This window comes from Taudactylus pleione, unplaced genomic scaffold (assembly GCF_031769625.1).
Source record: "Taudactylus pleione unplaced genomic scaffold, aTauple2 ptg000758l, whole genome shotgun sequence".
Classification (NCBI taxonomy): domain Eukaryota; kingdom Metazoa; phylum Chordata; class Amphibia; order Anura; family Myobatrachidae; genus Taudactylus; species Taudactylus pleione.
The window spans coordinates 5,536,482-5,559,325 of NW_028285160.1; the positions used below are offsets into that span (position 1 = coordinate 5,536,482).

Here is a 22,844-nt window from a genome sequence, read left to right on the forward strand (position 1 = left end):
TTAACAGGAGCAATTTTATTGGTTAGTGTATGAGTCATGTGTTCGACAGGGCCAGAAATCTCTGGAGAGTTAGGATAGGCTTGATGCAGTGACATGCGTAAGCAAATTTAAATAAAGAAATTAACCCAGGGAAATATGCGGGGATCCACAGCAATAGTACAATTGTTTAATTGTGGTTCACATGTTTTTTGAACAATAAAAGCGAATGTTTCATCCGTACGTATTCTGCGGGTAAACACAAACACGGACAAGAGTAAAGTTTCTTGCATTGTGTTGAAAAAAAAAAAACAATTAAGCTAATTGATACATTGATTGGCATGATACGATTGATGGAGGTAGGCAGAATAAAGGAGCAGGTAATCGACATCTGACAAGGCCACTTCCTGTTTATACTTGTGCGTGCGTTCCTTTCAAGCCATTTCGGGGATGTACGCTCGCTATTTCGTACGCTCGTTAGTTAGAGGAGGGGTCGTCAGAGTTCAGGGAGGAATTTTAGATGCGAACGAAAATACGAGCGAGCCCTTGAATTTAAATATTTTTGTACGTACGCCTAACGTACGTGCGCCCGCTTGCGAGTGGGTCTGAATGAGGGCCTATGTACGCATTGTCCAACTAAGAAACATCATAGGTGTCCCAATAACATAAGAAAAACATTGTCAGCACTATTTATTTTTACAAGACAGGACATCACATATGGAGTGTACTAATGTCATCAAAAGATAAACATAGTAGATTCCCAGAGGTCATAATAACATGCTATCAATCTAGTGTAAGCCTGCCACTGTTCTGCTTCTATCCATGTCAATACATCCATAAAACATCCTTCCTGACCGCACATGACCAGCAATAAAGGAATATAAAATATACACATGAACTGGAGATGATACAACATGGCTTTCAGATACCCAATCTTGGGTCATTTTACCAAAAACATTTAGACAAAGGTTGCAAAGAAAGAGGAATGTACCATTGTCCTTACTGCAAAGCCATTCATTCAGAATAAATGTACAGTATTTGTCTCAAATTCTCAAGTAACTCCAACAGGTCATGTTTTCAGCATTTCTGTATGTGGAAACAGGTGGGATAATTACTGACCTAGCAAAATAGATCAACCCACCTGAGCAAGATTAAAGAAATCCAGAACACATGACCTGTTGAGCACTTTTCTATGGAATGAAATAGCTGCACAGCTGCCTCTTTATATTATATAGTTTAGTAAATAAATGCCATATAAATGAATCGAAATAAGCGTACCTGCCACCTCAAATATTCTCTTCTTGTAGGAACTTATTACATTTCCATCCTTTCTTCTGAGTAAAGGGCTGCTTCTCCTCTCCGCTACTTTTTGTTTTAAACGAGACCGAACCTTCAGGTTAGGTTCTGAAGCTGAAATTAAAATAATGCAACAAATTAAAAAAAATAAAATTTCTAAATATTTCAGACTTAAATACTCTGCACTGTTTTGATTTATGGAAAATCTGTTATCCTGTAATTATCAATTAATTAAACATGTTTAGAGTCATTGGAAAAATGCAAATTGGAAGTAAACAGTGTATTTTCAAAAGAAGTGGCTAAATAAAAAATAAAAGAGGACCTTGAGAGAGCGACCTGGCATTGCCAGGATCCTCAGTTGTTTATTTATAATGGGTGCAAGGTGTGTGGTGCACACGGGTTCTTGGGTCAAGGGGGGTCTTGTGCCGCACAACCTGCACCCAGAATAGACCCCATTGTCTGCTGAACAACGGGCCCTTCCTATTCCTGCTGCTGGCGGCCATCTTTCTGGTGACATATGCAGCATACTAATCAATCAGCGCACTTATATATGATAACTTCTGCGAACTGTACATCAATGGCTGCATTTCAATAATCAGCTCACATTTATCCCATGTGTTGATGGATTGTATATGAAACGGCTGTTTATTAACAATCAAGTTGCAAGCACCTTATGACAATTAAGGATATTTTTATGTGGCTTGGATTCCAAATGCTGTATAAGGAAAGAGTCATTTCATTTTTATACTACTCTTGGAGCTATTTCAGCTAATATTATTGTATTTATGGATTGAGAAATCTGTTATTCTATGGGGCATATGTATCAAACCTTGATGTGAAATACAATTGTGAAATATATATCACCAACCAATCAGCTCCAAACTATCATTTCTTAAACACAGCCTGCAAAATGTAAGTTAGAAGCAGATTGGTTGGTGATTTATATCTCACAATTTTATCTCACATCAAGCTTTGACACATATTTGTGTTGTGTCTTTAGTATATGCTCATGCTTCTATTAAATAAAACCATTATTGGTGAGACTTGAACAAGCCTCATGTTAATTTAATAGAGAGCAGACATACTGTTTTTTTATATAATATACATATTTTTTTGCAGATTACATCTCCCTATATGGCTATAAATACTACTTAATACCAAGCGCAGTAATCATTAAAAATGTTGTACTCCCAATTGAGATTATGGGCTTCATTCAGAGGCGGCCGTACGGTCTACGACCACACGGCCGCCTTCATATTTGTCCAGTGCGCATGCGCACGAGGGAGCCGGCTCCTTCGTGCGCATGCGTGAGACCCGCTACGACCGACAGCGCCGGTCGTAGCGGGTCTCTTTCCAAAGGGGGCGAGCTGTCGATGTTGATTGACAGCTCGTCCCGTTTGGAAGGCGGGCCGGGGGGGAGGCAGCCCAAACGGAGGCGTTCCCATGGGAAGGCCTGCCGTTTGGGGGAGGCCCCACTGACATCACTAGTGATGTCAGTGGAGAGCTTCCGGCTCTGACAGAGCCAGAAGCTCTACGGGGCTTACGACAAGTGAGACCCTACCCTAGGGTCTCGTCGTAAGCCCTGATGGTCACGATGGTCTATGACCATCGCGACCATCACCCTAGCGGACGTTAGAGCTGTGGGTCTAAACCCACAGCCTAACGACCGAAACAGAGGCGGCCGGTCAGGATGCAAGCGGCCGCCCAGTTTCTGAGCGACCGCTTGCATCCTCCGACCGCCTCTGAATGAGGGCCTATATCTCTTTGGTCTTAACTAGACCATAATTACTTGCAGCAGGTTTTAAGTACATATATTTCACTTACTAATAGCGCCAGGAATTGCAGTAGATCACTGCTCAATTTTTGTATTTTCTTCTGCGCATGTGCCATCTTTCAAAAATATCACTGGAAAAATGGCCTCCTGCAACAGGTCAAGTGATAGCTCCCTGCATATGGCTCCCCCCAAGTGTTATTACGCCTCTGGGACTACTTTGAAAAAAACTTTCATCCACTTGAAACTATTTTGGACCTGATTTAACTGTACATCTCAACAAGGACAACCCTATAACACTTTTGCAGCAGCAAGGACAGAAGGATCCAGAGCCACCCAACTTTATAAATACCACCACTCCCTTAAGTGTGGTTCTGGTATGGTTGCATTGTTTTTATTAATATCATTTTATTGTGATAATTGCCAAAAAGTGATCAGAATCGGTAAATCAGGTTGTCTAACATGTTGGATTTCACCAAGCATTGCTATTGTATGGTTACGATCAGCCGATTAATAGACCGTTACTAGTAAAATGATGAGCCTGTCGCAATTGGCAGATCTGTTATTTGTTGAAAATTATCTGCTAATCACTGAAAACTAGTTGTAATGTATGGATGCATATCGGTGGATTGGAGAATTGTGAAATCAGGGGAAAAAATCACAGAATCATTGAATTGTTTTTTTAAGGATTGCTGATGTATGAGCCCCATAAGGTATAGGGGGAGGAGGGGGCAGTGATGTACTAACAAATGCAAATGTACAGTTCCAGGTGCCAAGTAAGCAAACATTCTGTTTCACAAACTAACTTTAACTAGGTTTGCTTGTATGAATTATCGTACAGCTGCTGTTGGATAAACACTATTTTCTTACCCTATTTTAGGCTCATTCAATAGAAGAAGCACGGTGGGCAAAAAATGTTTACGCCTGTATCATAGTTCTGCCAAACTCTTTAAACTTTTACATTCATATTTGTAAACATGACTTAAAGAAAAATGAAGGTTCTCCTTGCAGTTTTGCAAAGATCCATTTCACACTAATGACTGACTAATGTGAGATGGGGTCCCTTGGCTTATAAGGAAAGCTGTTCAGTATTCACCCGAGACATTCTGAACTTCTATGTCAATGCATTTCATGCCTGGTGGCACTGATTGCCTTCCTATTTTTATCACGCACTTTTCACTCGGCTTTGCATTTCAATCACATCAGCAGTAAGTTTTTTCATATGTTCATGTCCCTGAATATGTCTGCCTGCTGAGAAGGTAACTTTGCATAACCTAAAATGTTGAAATAAAAACATTCAGTCTGCAATTAAAAGCGAGGAAACATGACTATTTTGAGGTTTTTCTCTACAATTAAATCATGAATATGGAATAATTGTTTCAGAAATAAAATGGCAAAAAAACATTTTTTGGATGGTATTTTCAAGAACACAAGATTCATTTGAAGATAACAGTATGAAAGTACTAATTATTTTTCCTCCCCAACCATCATGAGCAACAATTCTCCCTGTCACAATCTCTCAAGATCATTGCTGAATTTGGCATGATGACCAGATTATAATTCTGCAGGTTTAACGTCACTGGGCCTGTTAGGCTACATACAGTTATGTGGGTTGTTTTTATCAAATGGTAAAATGCAAGCAAAACCCATAACAAGCATTATATACACATTTATATGTGTATATAAGTGTTCTAGATCCATGACTTTAAACATTCCACTTTGACAAAGCAGGAACCAGAGCTATACTGAGGGTGGTGCGACTGGTACTGCCACCAAGGGTGCAAGTGGGGGAAACACAGCTGCCCCAGTGACGCTGGAGAAAACGGGGAGGAGTACCAATGACAATCACAAGTCCCAGGGGTTCTGGAGAGAACGGGGAAGGCGGGGGATTGTTTGCCTCAGTAGTGCCAGAGAGAATGGGGAAGGGGTAAGGTGAGGCAGTCTGTGTCTTGATATGGCACTGGCAGGATTAATGTAACCTTTCAAATGCGTATGACGTGTGTCAGATGCACTGTGATGGAACAAAAAGGGTTAAAATAAAACACACTGCAGCTAAATGAAAGTGACAATTTAGTTATGTCCTTTATCTTTGGTACAATTATTTTTATTTTCAGAAAAATGATATATTTTATCTGTATAAATGTGCTTAGCTTGTATTAGAAACAAATTTGAGTGCCATTTAAGAATCAGGACGTGAGAACTGCCTACAAAAATATCTCCTGTGTGAGACAATGCAATGCTTTGTCCCCTTTATTCTCAATGGTGAATGCTATCTGGGCAATTTTTAACAAGCTCCAAACTTGAAACTTGGTCCTGATGGCGTTAGCCATTGTCTCCCTAGTGGGAGAGCATCACTGAATCTGAAGATCCCTCTCCATCAGCCTTGACACTACTCTCCTCTTGAATATTTGCAAAATGACCCTGCACACATACGTGGCCTTATGGCGGCACATGCTTAGTGTTAGTACCGGCAGTAAGGTTTGAGAAATATCCATAGTTATGACAGCACTGACAAGCTCTTCGATGGAACAGGCGGTTATTGCAGCCGCTGTGCCGGCAAACATTTCTTGATATAATAATGCTGAAAATAATTTCTTTTCACTGTGAAACGCGGTGATGAGAAAGAATCGGTTACAGGATCCCATTGTCACCAATGATAAATAAACCTCACAGTTCGATAATTGTCATCTTCAAGTTCTGACCATATTTACCACAGTGTGTATTGTAGGAGAGATTACAGTGCCATTAGTGGTGATGGAATAGCACTATTCCATGGCACACAATTCATAGGGACATATGTATCAAAGCTTGATGTGAGATAAAATTGTGAGATATATATCACTAACCAATCAGCTTCTAACTTACATTTTGCAGGCTGTGTTTAAGAAATGATAGTTTGAAGCTGATTGGTTGGTGATATATATTTCACAATTTTATCTCACATCAAGCGTTGATACATATGCCCCATAGTCTCTAGGCCTAATGTTCAAAGGTTAAAAAATATTTCAGATGTCTCTCCATTCTTATTTTATGCCTGAAAATAGCACGCCCTTCTAAAAGCAGAATAATGTGCTTAAGAACTCTTAAATGTTATCCCGAAGACTGTGTTATTCCAACAGTGTTATGTCTGCCACACAACATGCACCCAAGTTGAACAAGGGAAATTCGTGAGTAACATGGAATAGTGAGAATGGTATATTTAGGAGGGAAAGTGTGGGAGTATTATTATAGATTAGATTTACAAAGAAGGCAAACATAATACATATCAATATAGGAATCAGATAAAAATAAATATTAGGTGAATTGAGAGGGTTAAAAAAAGTTTGTGGAGAGAACAGTAGTCATTATTGCAACTATTTATCATAATAAACTTTATATACTAGCTGTTATATTCAGTATAGCAATAGACCTTACTGCCAACATTAAGTTCTGCAATCTATACGCACGTTTATTTGTATGCTCTTGCGCTAATAAAAATAATAAAGCAAGCTCCAATACTGTGTGCAAAGGATTTAAGAAATGTATTTATTTCAATTCATCAAGGGAAAATGTATTTGGCAACAGCAGGTTTTCATTGTGACTAATTGATCTTGGGCTGCTGCAGGGGATACTAATTTCAGTAGATATGTACACAGCAAATAAGAAGGAAAAGGCTGAGATAGAAGTTTTCATTGAAAAAACATGTGAACACTTTAGCGTAAGGAATAACACATGTCAGGATGTGAGCTGGAAGAGACGCTTCTGGTCAGGTGCAGCACAGCAGACGCTGCCTGGATTACCCTGCACCTGCACAACTAACCCTACTGTTAGATTTATAAAATGATCTTCAGTAGTCAACACCGGTTTATCTTTACCGAAACGTCCTACAAAATAATAAACAGCCCCCAGGTGAGGAAGCTTGCCTCAAATTTACCAAACACTACATTAACCCATTAAACCTGCATTTAGTTACACATAACAGTTTCTAGCTACTGTCAAGCTGTGTTCTGGCACACTTCATGATTTATCCTGAAAGCCTAAAGCTGCATACACACACAACGATTTTTTTAATGAACGATTTTAGTAAACGATTTTTTCCCTTGAAAAAATTAACTAAAATCGTTTACTAAAGTTGTTCATTTAGTAAATGTCATGAACGATTTTTATGAACTACAAACGATTTTTGCATATTCCCTTAATGAAAATCGTTGAGTTGACAAGTCTGACTGAACTACAAACGACAAACTACAAACGTGAACGCGCATGAACGATAATCGTTCATCGTTTGACTCAGGAAGTGAACGATTTTTGCAAACGATTATCGTTAAACAATATCGTTTAACGATAATCATTAAGAAAATCGTTGTGTGTGTATGCAGCTTTACTGTTAGGAATCACAGTTTAAAATCAGGCCTTTCTCATCTAACATTGCATGGCTAATCTGCAGCCATAGACATACGTTTCTTTCCTGACACCATCATTGCCCAGGAGGACTCTGGGTTGCAGCAGTACAGCCTCTACACAGTGAGCCACAGCCTCCTATATCGTACTAGTTGCCTTCCTGAATGACCCATGACTTTTAGAGGATTACCTTCTCAGGCTCTTAACCCCTGACTTTCGGATTGGCTACCTCTCTGGCTCTCTAATCCTGGCTAGTTTGTGGATCTTCTTCTTCATCTTCTTCTTCTTCTTCTCCCAGACTGTAGTCCACCTTTTTTCAAGCCTGACTTTGGTATTGGAATCCACTAATTAGTATCTGCCATACAAACACCATAATTCCTGATATTGCTACAAATAGTAATCCCTCAAAATCAAAATAGCAATTGGTTTGTTAAAAATGTATGCTTTGGTAACAGAATTAAGCACACAACAAAAAAGCAATGGTTAAAGACAAGTAAATGCAACACAGGTGTGGTATAAAGGATCGACAGTAAGATGGTCGACGTGCAATAGGTCAACATGGACAAAAGGTCGACGGGTACAAAAGGGCACATGACAAAAGGTGTACAGTGCAAAGGGTTAAAAAGTCGACATGTTCAAATGCTCGACTCACACATATGGTCGACACAAAAATGGTTTACACATTTTTTATTTATTTTATTTTATCCCTAATCCTAACCCAAACCAACCCCATAGCACTTAACCCTAACCCTCCACCTAGTGCCTAAACCTAACCGTAGTCTAACCCTAACCCTTACCCTAATTCTAACCTTAAAATGTTGAAAACAAACATACGTCAAAATTTTTTTGAGTCGACCATTTAACCCTGTTGACCTTTTGTACCTGTTGACCTATGCATGTCTACCATCTAGTGTCAACCTACTTATTGTTAGCCTTTCATCCATATCCCATGCAACACATGGTAGAGTAATGCCATGTATCCACTACCCGATTACATAGCGCGATTGCACGATTACAACACCATAATCGTGCAATTGTTCAGTAATCGGGCGCACATCGGGCACACACCGGGGATGTAAATGTCGGAAACGACCAGTGAAGCACGCTCCCGCTGGTCGTTTCGGACATCAATCATCGCCCAAACATGCTGGTCAACCTGACGATAACGTCAGGTTGAGCATGTTAGGGGATGATTGATGAGCCTGCACTGAACGACTGCTCGTTCAGTTTATGCACAGCACCAGACTGTGAAATGACTGTACGATTACAATTTCATAATCGTGCAGCCGTTTCTATGTCTGCTAGTGTATATGCCCCTTTAGTGTACCAGATCAGCCATGCAAATACATATTAAATACGTGTTGGGTATGAAATCCCGGCTGTCGGAATGACGCTGGTCAGAATACCGACAGCCAGAATCCCGATACCCATAGGAACGCACGGTGAGTGTTTCCTAGCCCCTACCTTAACACAGAGCCATAACTAGACTTCTTGGTGCCCTGTGCCATAGAGAGCAATGGTGCCCCTCCCCCCCTATTTTTTAAAATAAACTTAAGATAGTGCACCAAAAAAGGGCCATGGCCTCAAGGGGAAGGGCCAGGGAAGAGATAGGGGAGACCAGGAGATGCTGCGGATAAAAGAAGAGGAAACTAGAAGTGAGAATAATGATAAACAGGAAAAGTGACAGGCCCAAACGGCGCCTCCTGCCCTGTGGTGCCCTGTGCCATGGCACTAGTCGCACTACCCTAGTTACGGCCCTGCCCTAACACTCCCTCCCCAGAGTCTAACCCTAACCTCTTCCCCTAGTGCCTACACCTAACCGCCCCCTCCCTGCACCCTAAAGCTAACACCCCCTCCTCGGTGCCTAACCCTAACCCTCCCCCTAGTGCCTAACCCTAACCTACCCCTAACACCCCGATACTTACCTTTGGGATGCCGACGGTCGGGATACTGGTGCCAGAATTCCGACCTGTTGGGATTTCGGCACCGGTATTTAGACCGTCGGCATCCCGCACGCCGGAATGCCGACTACATCCCATTAAATACTTATGTTACACTGTAATTAGTTGCATGGAACCATGTATATTTCATTAAGTGTAATTGCCCGTGAGCCACTCCTTCCCTGCTTTCCTAAATCTTGCTACCAACAGCAGCTCTCCTCATTCTTCAAACATTATAATTTCCTACCCTGCAGCCCAACCCAAACTTTATAAATACCATACTAGCAATCTAAACCTAACCTTTTCCTACTGTACAGCCAGGGACGTATCTGTAATGGAAACCTATCGGGCGCGCCACCACTATTCAATATCAAAGGACGCGAAACTGAATCAGGTGAAAAGTCCTTTCAAATATGGGGAAATCAGCCTGACACCCCCCAAAACATGCACTAACATTGGGGATCACCATAGATGCCCCGATTAGCACTAATGAAGGTATTTGGGGTACATAAGTTGGGACAATTGGTGCCAATTAGCGCATTAACACAAGTGGTGAAGAATAGCATTAAGCAGTATTTTTTTGAGAAAATAACTATTCCCAGGAAATTTGGGGTCCTTGAAAATGGGGGCTAGCATATTTTTAAGTTGCTAAAGTGAAGTTTTAAATCACGTTAAAAATCCACCTGCTACAAGCACCTGCAATAAAAAAAACACCTGCCCCATACTTGGGGACCCCCCAGAAGTCTATTTCGCTAGTTTTTAAGTTTGTACCCCAACTTTGCACTTTTTCACCCCCAAAATGAAAGTACTTTTTAGGGAGTTCTAAAGTGGGTTTTTAAATTTTTTTGACACAGTTTAACTTTTGGGGACTGTCCCAAGGGTGCAGGGTGGTTTCCAGAAGTTTGCACCCCAAAACCGCAATTCTGCACTTTTTTCCGCCTGCTATTCATAGCCGAAACTTTTCCGCTATTACATTGCATTGACTTTTGGAATATGCGAAATGACGTCATCCGCAATACTTTTTCGCGGATTCTGACTTTTCGCCTCTAATTGAATACGCCCCTATACTGAATAAAATACCTGGATCAGTTAAGCAACACTTTTTCCTTTATTTAGTAATATTTACTTTTACAGTATAGTGCCAGTATATTCCATTGCGCTTTACAATTTTCAAGGAAAAATTCTGCCACTCATGATAAAGGGGGAGATGTATCTAAGCTTAAAGAGAGCTAAAGTGGAGGGCAATAAATGACCAACCAATCAGAATCTAACTGAAAATGAAAAGAAGTAACATATAAGGTAGGTACAGCTAGAAAATAACCGCGGACATTTTATAATGCATAACTGAGTTGTTATTTTTGTAGGAATTCATGAAAACTTATTTAAAACATATAATTTTATGCATTGGCTACAATAATACCAGTTTATTGCCTTTACGCTACAACCAAAATAAAACTGACATTTGACATATATCTACCATTAGTTTAAGCCTAATGAAAATACCTACAATATTATCAGAAGAAACATATACACTATTATAGTTACACACAGATTCTTTTCAAAGGATTCTTAAAATATTTAACCAAAGTGATGTCTATGCTTTTACTATGATCATTTTCTGTCATTATTTTAAAACTGTAATGCTGGGAAGGGGTATAATATTTGCAGATGTTGAAATTATTTCCTATTTCTAAAGCATAACTGTTGAAAGTGTGTAACCCTAATTAGAAGGTATACAGCATGTAATCACATTATGGGTGTTCTTAGGGTTAGCGGGGGAGGGGTAGGGATAGGGTACTTACCTGCCCTGTAGGGATCTTCTTCGTTCGGGCTGCCGGTGACGGGGCCGCTGCGACCATACCCATCCCGTTGGAGGTATATGTCATAGTATGAATAGTAATGGCTTATTTGTTATGTGATGCTAATTATATGTGTTTATGACTAGTCCAATGTTGTATTTTTGAAATCTACTTAGAACATCCATAATGTGTCTGGTTCATATCCCGACGCCGAGAGCTCGAAGGGAGAAGATCCCGACAGGGCAGGTAAGTACCCTATCCCTACCTCTCTCCCCCCTTATCCCATCCCTTCATTAGCGGTGCCTAACCCTAACCTCCCCCCTAGTTCCTAACCCTAACCTCCCCCCTAGTTCCTAACCCTAACCTCCCCCCCGGGGTTTCCTAACCATAACTCCCTCCTTACCGCACCCTAAACCTAACCCTCCCGGGAGGGAGTCCAACCCTAATTTCCCCCCAGGGGGGTGCCTAACCCTAACCCCCCTCCCTAGGAGTGCCTAACACTAACCTTTACCCCCAAAACCTAACCCTAACCCCACTATACTCCCTAAACCTTACTCCCCCCCCGCGGCTAACACTAAGGGCGCCCCGGACTTACCTTGTTTGGGATGGCCTCCTTCGGCGCTCTGGCATCAGGATTAAGATACAGTAGGAGTTGGTATTTTGATCTTAAGTCCCTTGTCGGAAGTCTGACATCGGTATTGAGACCGGCGGCCTTGCAGTCGTCGTTCTCATAACTACATCCCCCTAAAACAGTCCCAATTTTTGCTGTATAGTTCCACGTGTCCATATTAAAAAGTGACATATTCTAGGGATCTGGGACTGCTGTCAAGGCAAAGTCTGGGTATAGCTACTGTGTGTCCATTGGGTTGTGGGCTAGACAATTTTCAACTCACGATTGTTGCACAGTACACTGCGTAGCAAGCCTCCATAACAGTCTAGGGATATAAAGCTGCAGTCATGACAGAATCTGGGTAAAGCTATATCCATTGGGGCATGGCCTAGTTTCAGCAGGGGTGTGGTCTGATTTGTCCCGATTTTCAAGAGATGAAGGTTTCAAAGTACTCTGTGCTGCAAGCCTGTATAACGCTACCAATATGCATACTACTACACATGACTGTTGTGGATCTCCAGATCATAGTGGGTCCACAAAACAGAAGCAAACTTGTATCTCTAAGGAACCCTAACTCGGTTGCGCGTCAATTTATTACAGAGGACTGTCGACATTGACTATGTCGATATTCATGCTGTCAACAACATAATGTTGGCAGTTATGATATCGTCAAGGTTAAAATGTCAATATCATAAATGTTGACACCTGGAGAATGTCAACATGCACAAACTCTCCAAATATATGAAATGTTGAGAGAGTGAAAATGTGGTTAGGGTTAGTCTACCCTCAAAAAGACATTGTTGTCAACATTTCATCAGTGTCAACATATTGAATGTAGACTTAATGTACCGAACCCGGACTATACATATAGTTGAGGTAAAATATTATGTGTAATGTTTTATGTGAGTCATATGCCGGGTGACTCCCGAAACTCAGGTGGCTCTGCCAGTTTTGCGGAAGAGTGGGTAAGTCTCCTGGAGGCTGTCTGTGTGCCACCCCCTTGAAGTGGGTGGTCGAAGGCTTGATTCTGACACTGACTCACATTCCCGACCCCGCTTCACAATGCTGGTAATCACGGCTTTGTATAGAGGGGAACGTGTCCACGATGATGCAAGCAGCGCATCACGCCCTCGCACACACACTGCCAACTTCATGGTGCCCCCCCCCCCCCCTCGTATCGCAGACCAGGCAAAAGTCGGCAACTATGGTGTGAATATGGAACTGGTATAGAGTTTTGTTTTATGAACATGTAATGTATGCATTGCAGTATTGTGTATTAGTTTGAGTTGGATATGTACATATACATTTGCAGAGTTGTTGTGTAGGCATATGCAAATCTTGTTTTGGTTTGGAGAAATGACTAGTGTCTTTCTTTGCTTTAGTTAGGTGGGTTTGTATTTTGTAGCAGAAGCTGAACAATTGTAATAGGTGGAATCCCTCTACAATGTAGCTATGGGGCTCAATGATTTTAGTTACGCTTCTGCCCTCTGTACCAAACAACAACATATATTTTAGTTTAGAATTAAAAAAATAAATAAATAAAAAAGGCATATAAATAAACAATAATAATCACTGATATGTTTAATATAACATAGTAAAATACAAAACTAGCTTATTTTAGTTTTTAATACCAAACTTTTTATAATTTCAAGTAAATGTTCATTGGAAAAGCATGTAAAAATATACATTTCTCAGCTATTATTTTTCTTTATGGTATCAGCCAGAAGGACATTACATTTCCACAACATTTAGCTAGTTGTTATGTACAGATGACGTAGTCTTTCTGATGGTCTGGGGACGGAGAACAACTCCTACCTTTGTATCAGATGTGCGCCAACTGCAAATCAGGACTTAATGAAAAAAGACAGGAAATGGGGCTGGGGGCAGAAAACAGGGACCTCTTGTAGAGTTTAAACTATACACAGGTAATATGAGATTCAGGAAGCCACAGAGCTCTTGTTTGAAGATAGGATGAATACTTTTAGAAAGAATTTATTTTATTACTGTCATAACTGTACATTCTTAAAGAAAAAAATAATATTTATTTGACGCACAGATATTTTAGATGGAATGTGATCAGATCAGTGATAAATCGATCAAACACCAATTTATTACTTATCAATAGAGCCTATTTGTGCCCACTTACCCACTATTTGTTAGAGAACAAATATTATTTTTTTTTTAGTTCAGCTTAGATGTACGGTTATGGCAGTGCCTATATGTTATCTGCAATGATTTGTGTTGTTACTGGTCCTTATGTGCTGGAGTTGGGCAATATTGGGCTACATGTTCACATTAAGGGGGAGATGTACCAAACTTTCTAAAGGGAACAGGTGGCAACCAATCAGGTTCTAGCTATCATTTTTTTAAATGTATTTGATAATTGACAGCTAAAAGTTTATTGGGTGCTATAGGCAGCTTCTCCACGTGTCCTCTTTAGATGGTTTGATACATCTCCCCCTCAAGGACAAGTTCTGGTGTAACTGTTTTAACTACCTACTATAAGGAACCGGGTTATGACACCAATCTCACCTCAGCTCTCACACTTCTCCAGGCTCAGATCTAGTGCTTGTTAGGCTTAAGGCTGATGTGCTATTGAGTATAAGGCTGAGCTTCACTTATTGCTAGGGGCTGGTCAAGTTGAAATTTTTATTTACCTCTCAACTGTGGAGCTGTGTTCTGGTTCCAAAGAATTGTCCCACTTTCCCATGATTGTCTAGATCTGACTCAAGGTAAGATTAATGAGAAGTAACCACTCACCGTGGTGATCGGATGCTGCGGGCCCTAGAGCCTGGTATCTCTAATAAGCATGGTAGTTGAAGGGTATTTTAAGTGAAAGTGATGATGGCTGTTCTCACAAGCGAGTGGTTGGGTGGTGATGCTGGATAGATGCATGCATTTATTTCTGTGCATTTATTTCTGTGTACACAAAGGTAGTACACACTGTACAACTTTGCAAATCTGTCTGTTAACCTGCACCAACCTTGTTCATCTATATTTATAACCCATCTCCTTGTAAGCTGCCAATCTCAGCTAACATACATCATTTGAATTGGCCACTGTAAGTGAATGGACCTGTAGACATATGCTATCTGAAAAGTCTTTACTTTGTGTTGATTGCCAATTTAGAAGTGCTATTGTCAATTTAGGGGGTGATTTAAAAAAGCTTGGAGAGATATACAAAATTGTAAGAGATAAAGCACCAACCAATCAGCTCCTAACTGTCACTTTACAGGCTGTGGGCATCATTTATCAACGAGTTTTATCATTCGCAACGAGTGATCAAACTCGTTGCTTATGATAAATGGTGCTCCAGCCAATCAGCTGCTAACTGTCATTTTTCAAACAGATGAAGGTTAGGAGCTGATTGGCTGGAGCACCATTATCATATGCAACAAGTTTTATCACCCATTGTGTATGATAACACACGTTTATAAATGAGGCCCTGTGTTTGAAAAATTACAGTTAGGAGCTGATTGGTTGGTGCTTTATCTCTCACAATTTTATCTCACTCCAAGCTTTATTAAATCCCCCCTTAATTATATAGCAGCAGAATATTCTGTTGCTATTTACGAGATTGACAATAAAACAGCAATAAATTGGGTAAATATAGACAGAGAAGTAAGAGGGCCCTGCTTGCAAGCTTACAAATTAAAAGATTTTAACTCTTTGTTAAGTAGTTCCGCTTATTAAAGTGCTATGTAGGAGTGCTTCAACGTACAGTATGTTGCTTCTCACATCTATGTAAGTAGCCATAGGTGTTCACTACAATACAAATGGGTAACTAACAATGTTTTCAAATAATTTTATCATCAATTGGGAGATACAGAAAAATAGAAAAAGAAACAAGTGTAGTAAAAAAGGGGCTGTCTAACGTTCACACTCCTTGGTATAAACACAAGATATAAAACATCCTATAAAGAAACAAAGAATCAGGGGAAAACACAGTATTGCACACAAGACTGTTTCACACTGCGAACGCACACAAGCTGAGCATCTGCAACTTCAAGCAACTACAGTATGAGCGATTTAGAGTTGGACATCATCCAGTTATCATGAACTTGCGGCTGAATGAGTGTACCTGGGTGGCAATTGGGCCTTTGCACGCAGGCTAATTATTCTGAGGGTGTGTTGTGGGCTTGTAGGGGAAATTACGGGCTACTCAGAGGTGAGTGTGCGTGGAGGTCCATCTGATATCAGACTAATCTCTGGCACTAGGGATAGGGCTGGTGCACATGTGCGCTGACGGTGATGTCAGCTACTGTTACAAGTGGATGGATGGGGAGGTGTATTGGCATAGATGCAGCCAACTTCAAATAAAGGCAAAGGTCCACAGTTATTTCCATGGCCGCAATACGTATAGCCATGAGCTCTACACACATTACTTTATAATTATCCTTTATCAGTGGATATTATTATTATTAACATAATATAATAATAATAATAATAATAATAATAATAATAATAACAATAATAATAATAGTAAAGAGTCAGACTAGGTTTGCATTCTCTGCTCTCTGCTTCTTGTATTCCGGTATAAGTATTTTAAGCAAAGAAGAGGGGGATATAAAAGTAACACAAAATGAAAGCAATCCTTTATGTGCCAATTATTACTAATATTCTAGTGTTATAGTTAATAATAGCGGCTATTGTTTTTTAGTACTAATGTGTAATCATTCAACAATTTCTATGACAGACCTTCTTATATATAGCCCAATTTGGCCATGTGAAATGTTGGCGGTTCTGTGGAGAATGTGCACATGTTTTTATGAACATATTAAAAAAAAAAAAAACACAATGCAAAGGAATGTAATTGAGTTAGCCTCATATATCAATGCCTCTTAAAATGCATAATCTTTTTATAGTCACCGGGTACATGTGAGTCAATGGTGATTAAAGCACAGCTGTGGTGAATACACCATGAGACATGCTCGCCAGATGTTCCTCATCATACTGAAACAGACAGTCACAATGTCCACTTGATTATTTCCTGGTGTCGATGAACAAACATTTCTAGGTCCTGAGGTATGTAACTGGGCATAACATAGTTCATGCTGAACCTGAAAGAATCCTACACTCATCTCACATTTCCAGTTTTATGTCTCTCTGTCATCATATGTTTCAACTGATTTTATAGGGGAGATCCATTCAGGTTTAATGATGGGCTTTTGGATGCTAATTGCAAGTCCTTAATGGCACATTTCACAAAAATTTATATTTAAAAAAAAAAAACAATAAGTAAATAAAATAATCAATAAAATAGTTAAAATATTATATTTTAAAATGGGGGTGGGCAAGGACAGGCAAATAATCTGACATTGTTTATGATAATTTGACCCTAGGGGGCACTCTTCCTTGAACCTAGCTGAACAAGCTTCCAACTTCTGTTCATATACATAGATGTTTAAAAAAAAATAAAAACAGATTGAACGTGTAAAGGCCAACCTGAAATGAATAGAAGTTATTAGGTACTGGTAGTCAATGAAACAGAAAATAAAATTACAATGTTTTGGAAATAATAGGCACAATAGCAAAATGGAGCTACACTCCTACACTACGGCCCGATCACACCCTCCCACGGATATATGTTTTATCCCACAACAACAGGCAACTCTGCAACATGCTAATTACATCTATATTTTTTTAACAAACCACTGTATATATACTGTACATGACCTCCGACATGCCATTAACACCAGGCCCCCTACTAAGACCCACCAGCTGAATAGAGCCACAAACCTTATGTGTTAGTAAAGGCTAGCAGCCAGAGTGATTTATTTATGTAACGCATACCACACATACAGTATGCACACTACAGACAGCTGTAGGCATAATAAACACAATGTAACTTCAAGAATTTCATATTCCAAAGAGCACCATTAATGGCTACAGAGATACCACTCCTGAAAGCCTGTTAGGGCAATATACATTGGCAAATTCTGCGCTGTGGTGTAGGACAAACTCGGCTGTAACACACAAACTAAATACCTAACATTTAGCATAATTCACTGAAAAGGGGAAAGAAAACAACCACAAAAAAGAGGATGCACATGATAAGCTCTAACACAACAGTTGAATGCACAGGTTCTCAAACTCGGTCCTCATGACCCCAAACATTACACGTATTTCAGGTCTCCTGACAGAGTCACAAGTGAAATAATTAGCTCCACCTGTGGATATTTTAAAATGTGTTAGAGAGTAATGAATACACCTGTGCACTTGCTAGGTGACCTGGAAAACATGAACTGGGTGGGGTCATGAGGACTGAGGGCCTGATTCAGATCCGCTCACGAGCGCCGAGCGCTCGCAAGCGGGTCGATGGTGGCCCAGTGCGCATGCACACAACGGAGCCGGCTCCGTCGTGCGCATGCGCGAGACCCGGATAGCGACGGGCAAACTGTCGCTCCGAGGTCTCGTACCAAAGGGGACGTGCTGTCGATGTTGAGTGACAGCACGCCCCCTTTCGTGGCCGTGCCAGGGACGTGGCTGCCCAGACGGAGGCATCCCCATGGGAATGCCTACCGTCTGGGGCCAGCCCCAATGACATCTGTTTGAGCCGAAAGCACTCTGGGGCTTGCGGCAACGAGACCCTACCACAGGGTCTCGTCGCAAGCCCGATGATTGCGATGGTCTTGACCATCGCGACCATCTTCCTGGCCGTTCGCTATAGCTGTGGGTGGTCACCCACAGCTATACGAGCGGCCAGGAGGCCGCTCTAAAAATCAAGAAGGACGGCCCTGATTCAGAGCGAGCGCTCTGTCAGAGCGTCCGGCTCTGAATCAGGGCCTGAGTTTGAAAACCACTGATCCAGTATATAACATAACATAATATAAACCAACTTCGTATTATCCAATCAAAACAAGCCAAATTCAGATTCAGATTTTGGGACATTAGTGGAAAACCTTCTAAAGAATGTACAAGTGGTAGAAGCTGTCCATAGCAGCCAATCAGCTTCGAGGTATCATTTATCAAGTATATTCTATAAAATGATAGGTAGAAGCTGATTGGTTATGGCAACGTTTGATGCATCTCCTCCATAGTTTTTATCACAGCAAAAGGCTAGAATAATAGAATCTCTGTGATAGATAATTAAGTAAGGTAATATGGTATTTCAATCCTTAGATACAGTGTTGAATTTTGGTGATATCTTTCTCAGCCAACCTTTTGTAGAGGGTATTAGCTGGTGTAGTTGCTATCGTGTATTATATGTTTAGTTCCCTAAAAAGAAAGCAACTCCTCCCTGCCCGTTGAGTGGCCAATGTGTACTTCATAAGTGACCGGCTCAGTGTGTAAAAGTGCTAGTTTAGAATTTCCATTCATGCTCCAAAACAGGTGGTTAAACGCTACATCTAACATAACTCTCAAAAGTCCTCAATCTCAGGGTTGTGGTCTATCATAAAGCAGGGATGGCTACATAGTGGATCGGGGGAGAGTTTGAGTAGCTTGGAATTTGTCTTAATATATTTGTCTTACTATTGTTTTTGAAGAAGTTGGGACATTTGCTCTAATAACCTACAGGAAACCAGCTTTAGAGGGGAGGGATTCCTGATGCTCAAAAATGTCAAACCAGTTCTAAATACAAAGCTCGCCAGTAACATGTTTACAGTACAACCGTCGACAAGCTCAGACTTAAATTTGTAGTTCACGTTTAATATTCACATTAATACAACTGCACAGTTCTAATTTCGAACTGTAAACATTACTGGACCCGAAGAGTAATTGTAATGGTGTCTGAGCTATTCAAAAAGTGACCTTCCCGTGGGTAATAAAATTGCTGCTGCCACAGACCAGTGTGATCCCTTTCTTGAGCACTGTACAGTAGTTCACTAAAATAGAGATATGCGGATAGGTCTTATAGGGCAAAATATCTACCAGCATCAACAGCTGCTCTTTATCTGGTGCTTAGGATACATTTTGCAACATTCTGTACAATTACCTGAGACTCTATTTGGATTATAGATTTGATACATAATAGTCTGGTACTCTTTATTAGTAACATTTGTCTATTTGCACTGAATAATGTGGCTTTTTAACATTTTCAAACACATTAAAATGTATACATTTCAGTTTAAACATGTTCAAGCCAGTCGCATATACTATATATGTTAATAGGCATGATTATTAGTTCATTGTTTCGCTTGTGAACATACCCAAACATGGTTAAAAAAACAACTTGTACAACATTCAAAACTTTTATTACATTTTATTTAGCAACTTTAATTATTTATTTTAAGCTGTTTGTAGAACCGATATGCAGCTGCTTCAAGCATCTGTAGGGCTGAATGAAAACTTGCGAAGCCCTTTAAGAGATAGGGCAGTGGTGTCTGAGCTGCTGTACACTTGTGTCTTGAGACTTTTTCCATTCAAATGCATCTTATTCTCAAAGCGGTGCGAATAGGACACACAAGCAGCTTCTGCTGATTAGAATGATATGCGGCATGCCTATGTTCTGTGTGTGACAGCGGTTATATCTGCATGCAAAATGCTACGTTACACTGTCACATGCTGATACACCCGCAGTCACACAGAGAATATAGGCATGCAGCATATTATTTTCAGTTGCTATTGGATTTTATAATATATGTATTAAAATATTTGTATGTATTATTTCAGATTTCCCCAACCTCACAAATTTGTAAAGTTTGACATTTTACTGTGTGTGTGCAACTATTGTTACTCCCCCACTCTTCTACTACATCCTGCAAAAATGTATATGCAGAACTGGTTAAACACATTTGTGATTGGCCACTCATTAGGAATAAAGTTCAGTAGAGGTTGTTTATGCAAACAAGTAATACAAACAACAACCTATTTTTTTTAAAAAAGCATTTAAAATTAAATAATAGACAATTGGTAACAGAACTGTGCATTAAATCACAGTATGGTCACGGGTTCACCTCATACTAGTAATTTGCATGAAACTTTTCATTTCAATTATGTCATTTCAAAGCAGTTATTATAAGTCAGAAAGTTTATTTGTCTTGTTAATTGAATTATGAAATACACCTGTTTGGAAATGTATTAAAAAAAATGGTTTCAAATTGATGTTAATTGTGCAAGTTTCTTTCTGATACTGTTGTTATGTTTGGGGATATTATTCCAGTCCCCTACAACTTAATTAGCTAAATATACAATGCAACGTCCATCTGGTAGAGTCATTTAACAGGGATAATTTTGCAGCACCATAACTCAATGAGGCACAGAGGAAAAACTACTGAAATGCTATTTCCTTTGGAAGAGAATTATGTACAATTTCAGCGTGCTTAGAATTTCTAACAGCTAAAACCAACAGGGAGGTATCAGTCTCACTTATATGACTCTCCCATGAGGACACCCACAGCAGAGAATAAAGCTTGTGCAATTTTTCATGAGAAACTTAAATATTTTGCTTTTGGACAGACAATTCCCTTTTGGCACTTAAAGTCTTTAACTTAAATTTAAATCTAGGAATTTGCATTTAGCAAACAAAAATGTAATAGATAAATATTAGCATGTATTTCAGTTACAATGTTGCAAATGATTTGTTACCAGAACTTGGTTTGCCCTCCAAATTTTTTTTTAATGGTCCTCATTGTATTTTACAGTAGTGTCAGGTTTGCCAGGTGGAAAAATTATCCTGGTGAATTTTTAGCACAAATGTAGCATAATTCAGATGAACATGACCATGCTTTCCAATCATATGAAAATAAGTGTCTAGAAACACCTTGTAGCAAGGCAAATAGGTGTGGTTGCACTATGTGGAACACTGTGGGGAGATTCAATTACCCACAAGGTTCTATCGGAATCTTATGTACTAAAATAATGCAGGTATTCTGCACTACATTAAAGTGTTTGCAAAAACTGAGCAAGATTTTCATCCAGTAATTACCCATTATATGCCCAGTCGCACTTTGTATGAGGTTGAGGCGGAATCTCACACTTAACCGAACTTTCACCGCTATATGTGTACCTATGAAAGGACCCTAAACATAACCGATATAGTTCTCCTACTCTAGGTAAATCAATAGCAATTTATCTCCAATATAAGGCAGTGTTCAATTAGAAGTGAAAAGCCGAGATCCGCGAAAAAGTATCACAGATTGCGACTTTTCGTCAGACAGAAATTTATCTCCGTATTCAATTCCATCCGTTTCTCGCGTACACGGAAAGTCAATGTAATGTAATAGGCGAAAAAGATTCACCTCTGAATAGCAGGAGAAAAGAAGTGCAACATTTTTATTTTGGGGTGCAAAGGTGGGGAAACCACTCAGAACCTTTGGGCCAGCCCCCAAAGGATAACTGTGTAAAAAAACCTAAAAAATGGGGAACACCCCAAAAAAGTACTTTGAATTTTGGGACGAAAAAGCACAAAGTGGGGGTACAAGTTCCAAACTAGCAAAATAAGGTTCTGGGGATGCTCTAAGAAGGGGTCAAGTGTTTTTGGGATTGCAGGTGCTTTTATGATGGTGGAAATTCACAATTATTTAAACTGCATTTTAGAGACATTAAAAGATGCTAGCACCCATTTTCAGGTACCCCAAATATGACAGGACTACTTATTTTCTCCCCAAAATATATTGCTTTATGCCATTCTTCACCACTTGTGCAAATACGCAAATTAGTGGCAATTGTGCCAACATAAGTACCCCAAACAGTAGTATTACAGCTAATCTGGCACTACTACATTGATCCCCAATGCTTCTGCATCTTTTTGGGGATTCAGGCTGATTTCCCCGAATCTGACAGCACTTTTCGCTTGTTCTGACTTCGCGTGTGTCCGTTTTCGCGTCTTTTGGAATTGAATAGGGCGAATCACGGGTACGCGCACAATAAGTTTCCGCGGCTAAAACACGCGATGTAGGCAAAAAGTCCGGCAGGCAAAACTTTATTGTGTAGGTGAAACTAATTGAATGCGGGCTATAGTTCACTAAATCCAGCACATTGTGGTCAAAGCTAGATCTGTTTTATCATTGATCCCTATATTAGATGATAGGTACCTCTATATTCACTGAAACCCAGGGAACATGCCATAGTACAATATATATGTGTCCTGTTCATAGTTAGTATGGAGGTCACAGTAACCAGAAAGATCA

At 40.0% G+C, this 22,844-nt stretch overlaps 1 protein-coding gene across 2 annotated transcripts in view; it reads right to left on the bottom strand.

Annotated features, from left to right (window-relative positions):
- Positions 1-22,844, bottom strand: part of HDAC9 (histone deacetylase 9) — an 805,652-nt gene that overhangs the window by 197,392 nt on the left and 585,416 nt on the right. For both annotated transcript variants that reach the window (XM_088457369.1, XM_088457370.1), the window contains one exon: positions 1,255-1,386. In XM_088457369.1, coding sequence (XP_088313495.1) covers positions 1,255-1,386 — 132 coding nt within the window. The remainder of the gene's footprint in view (positions 1-1,254; positions 1,387-22,844) is intronic.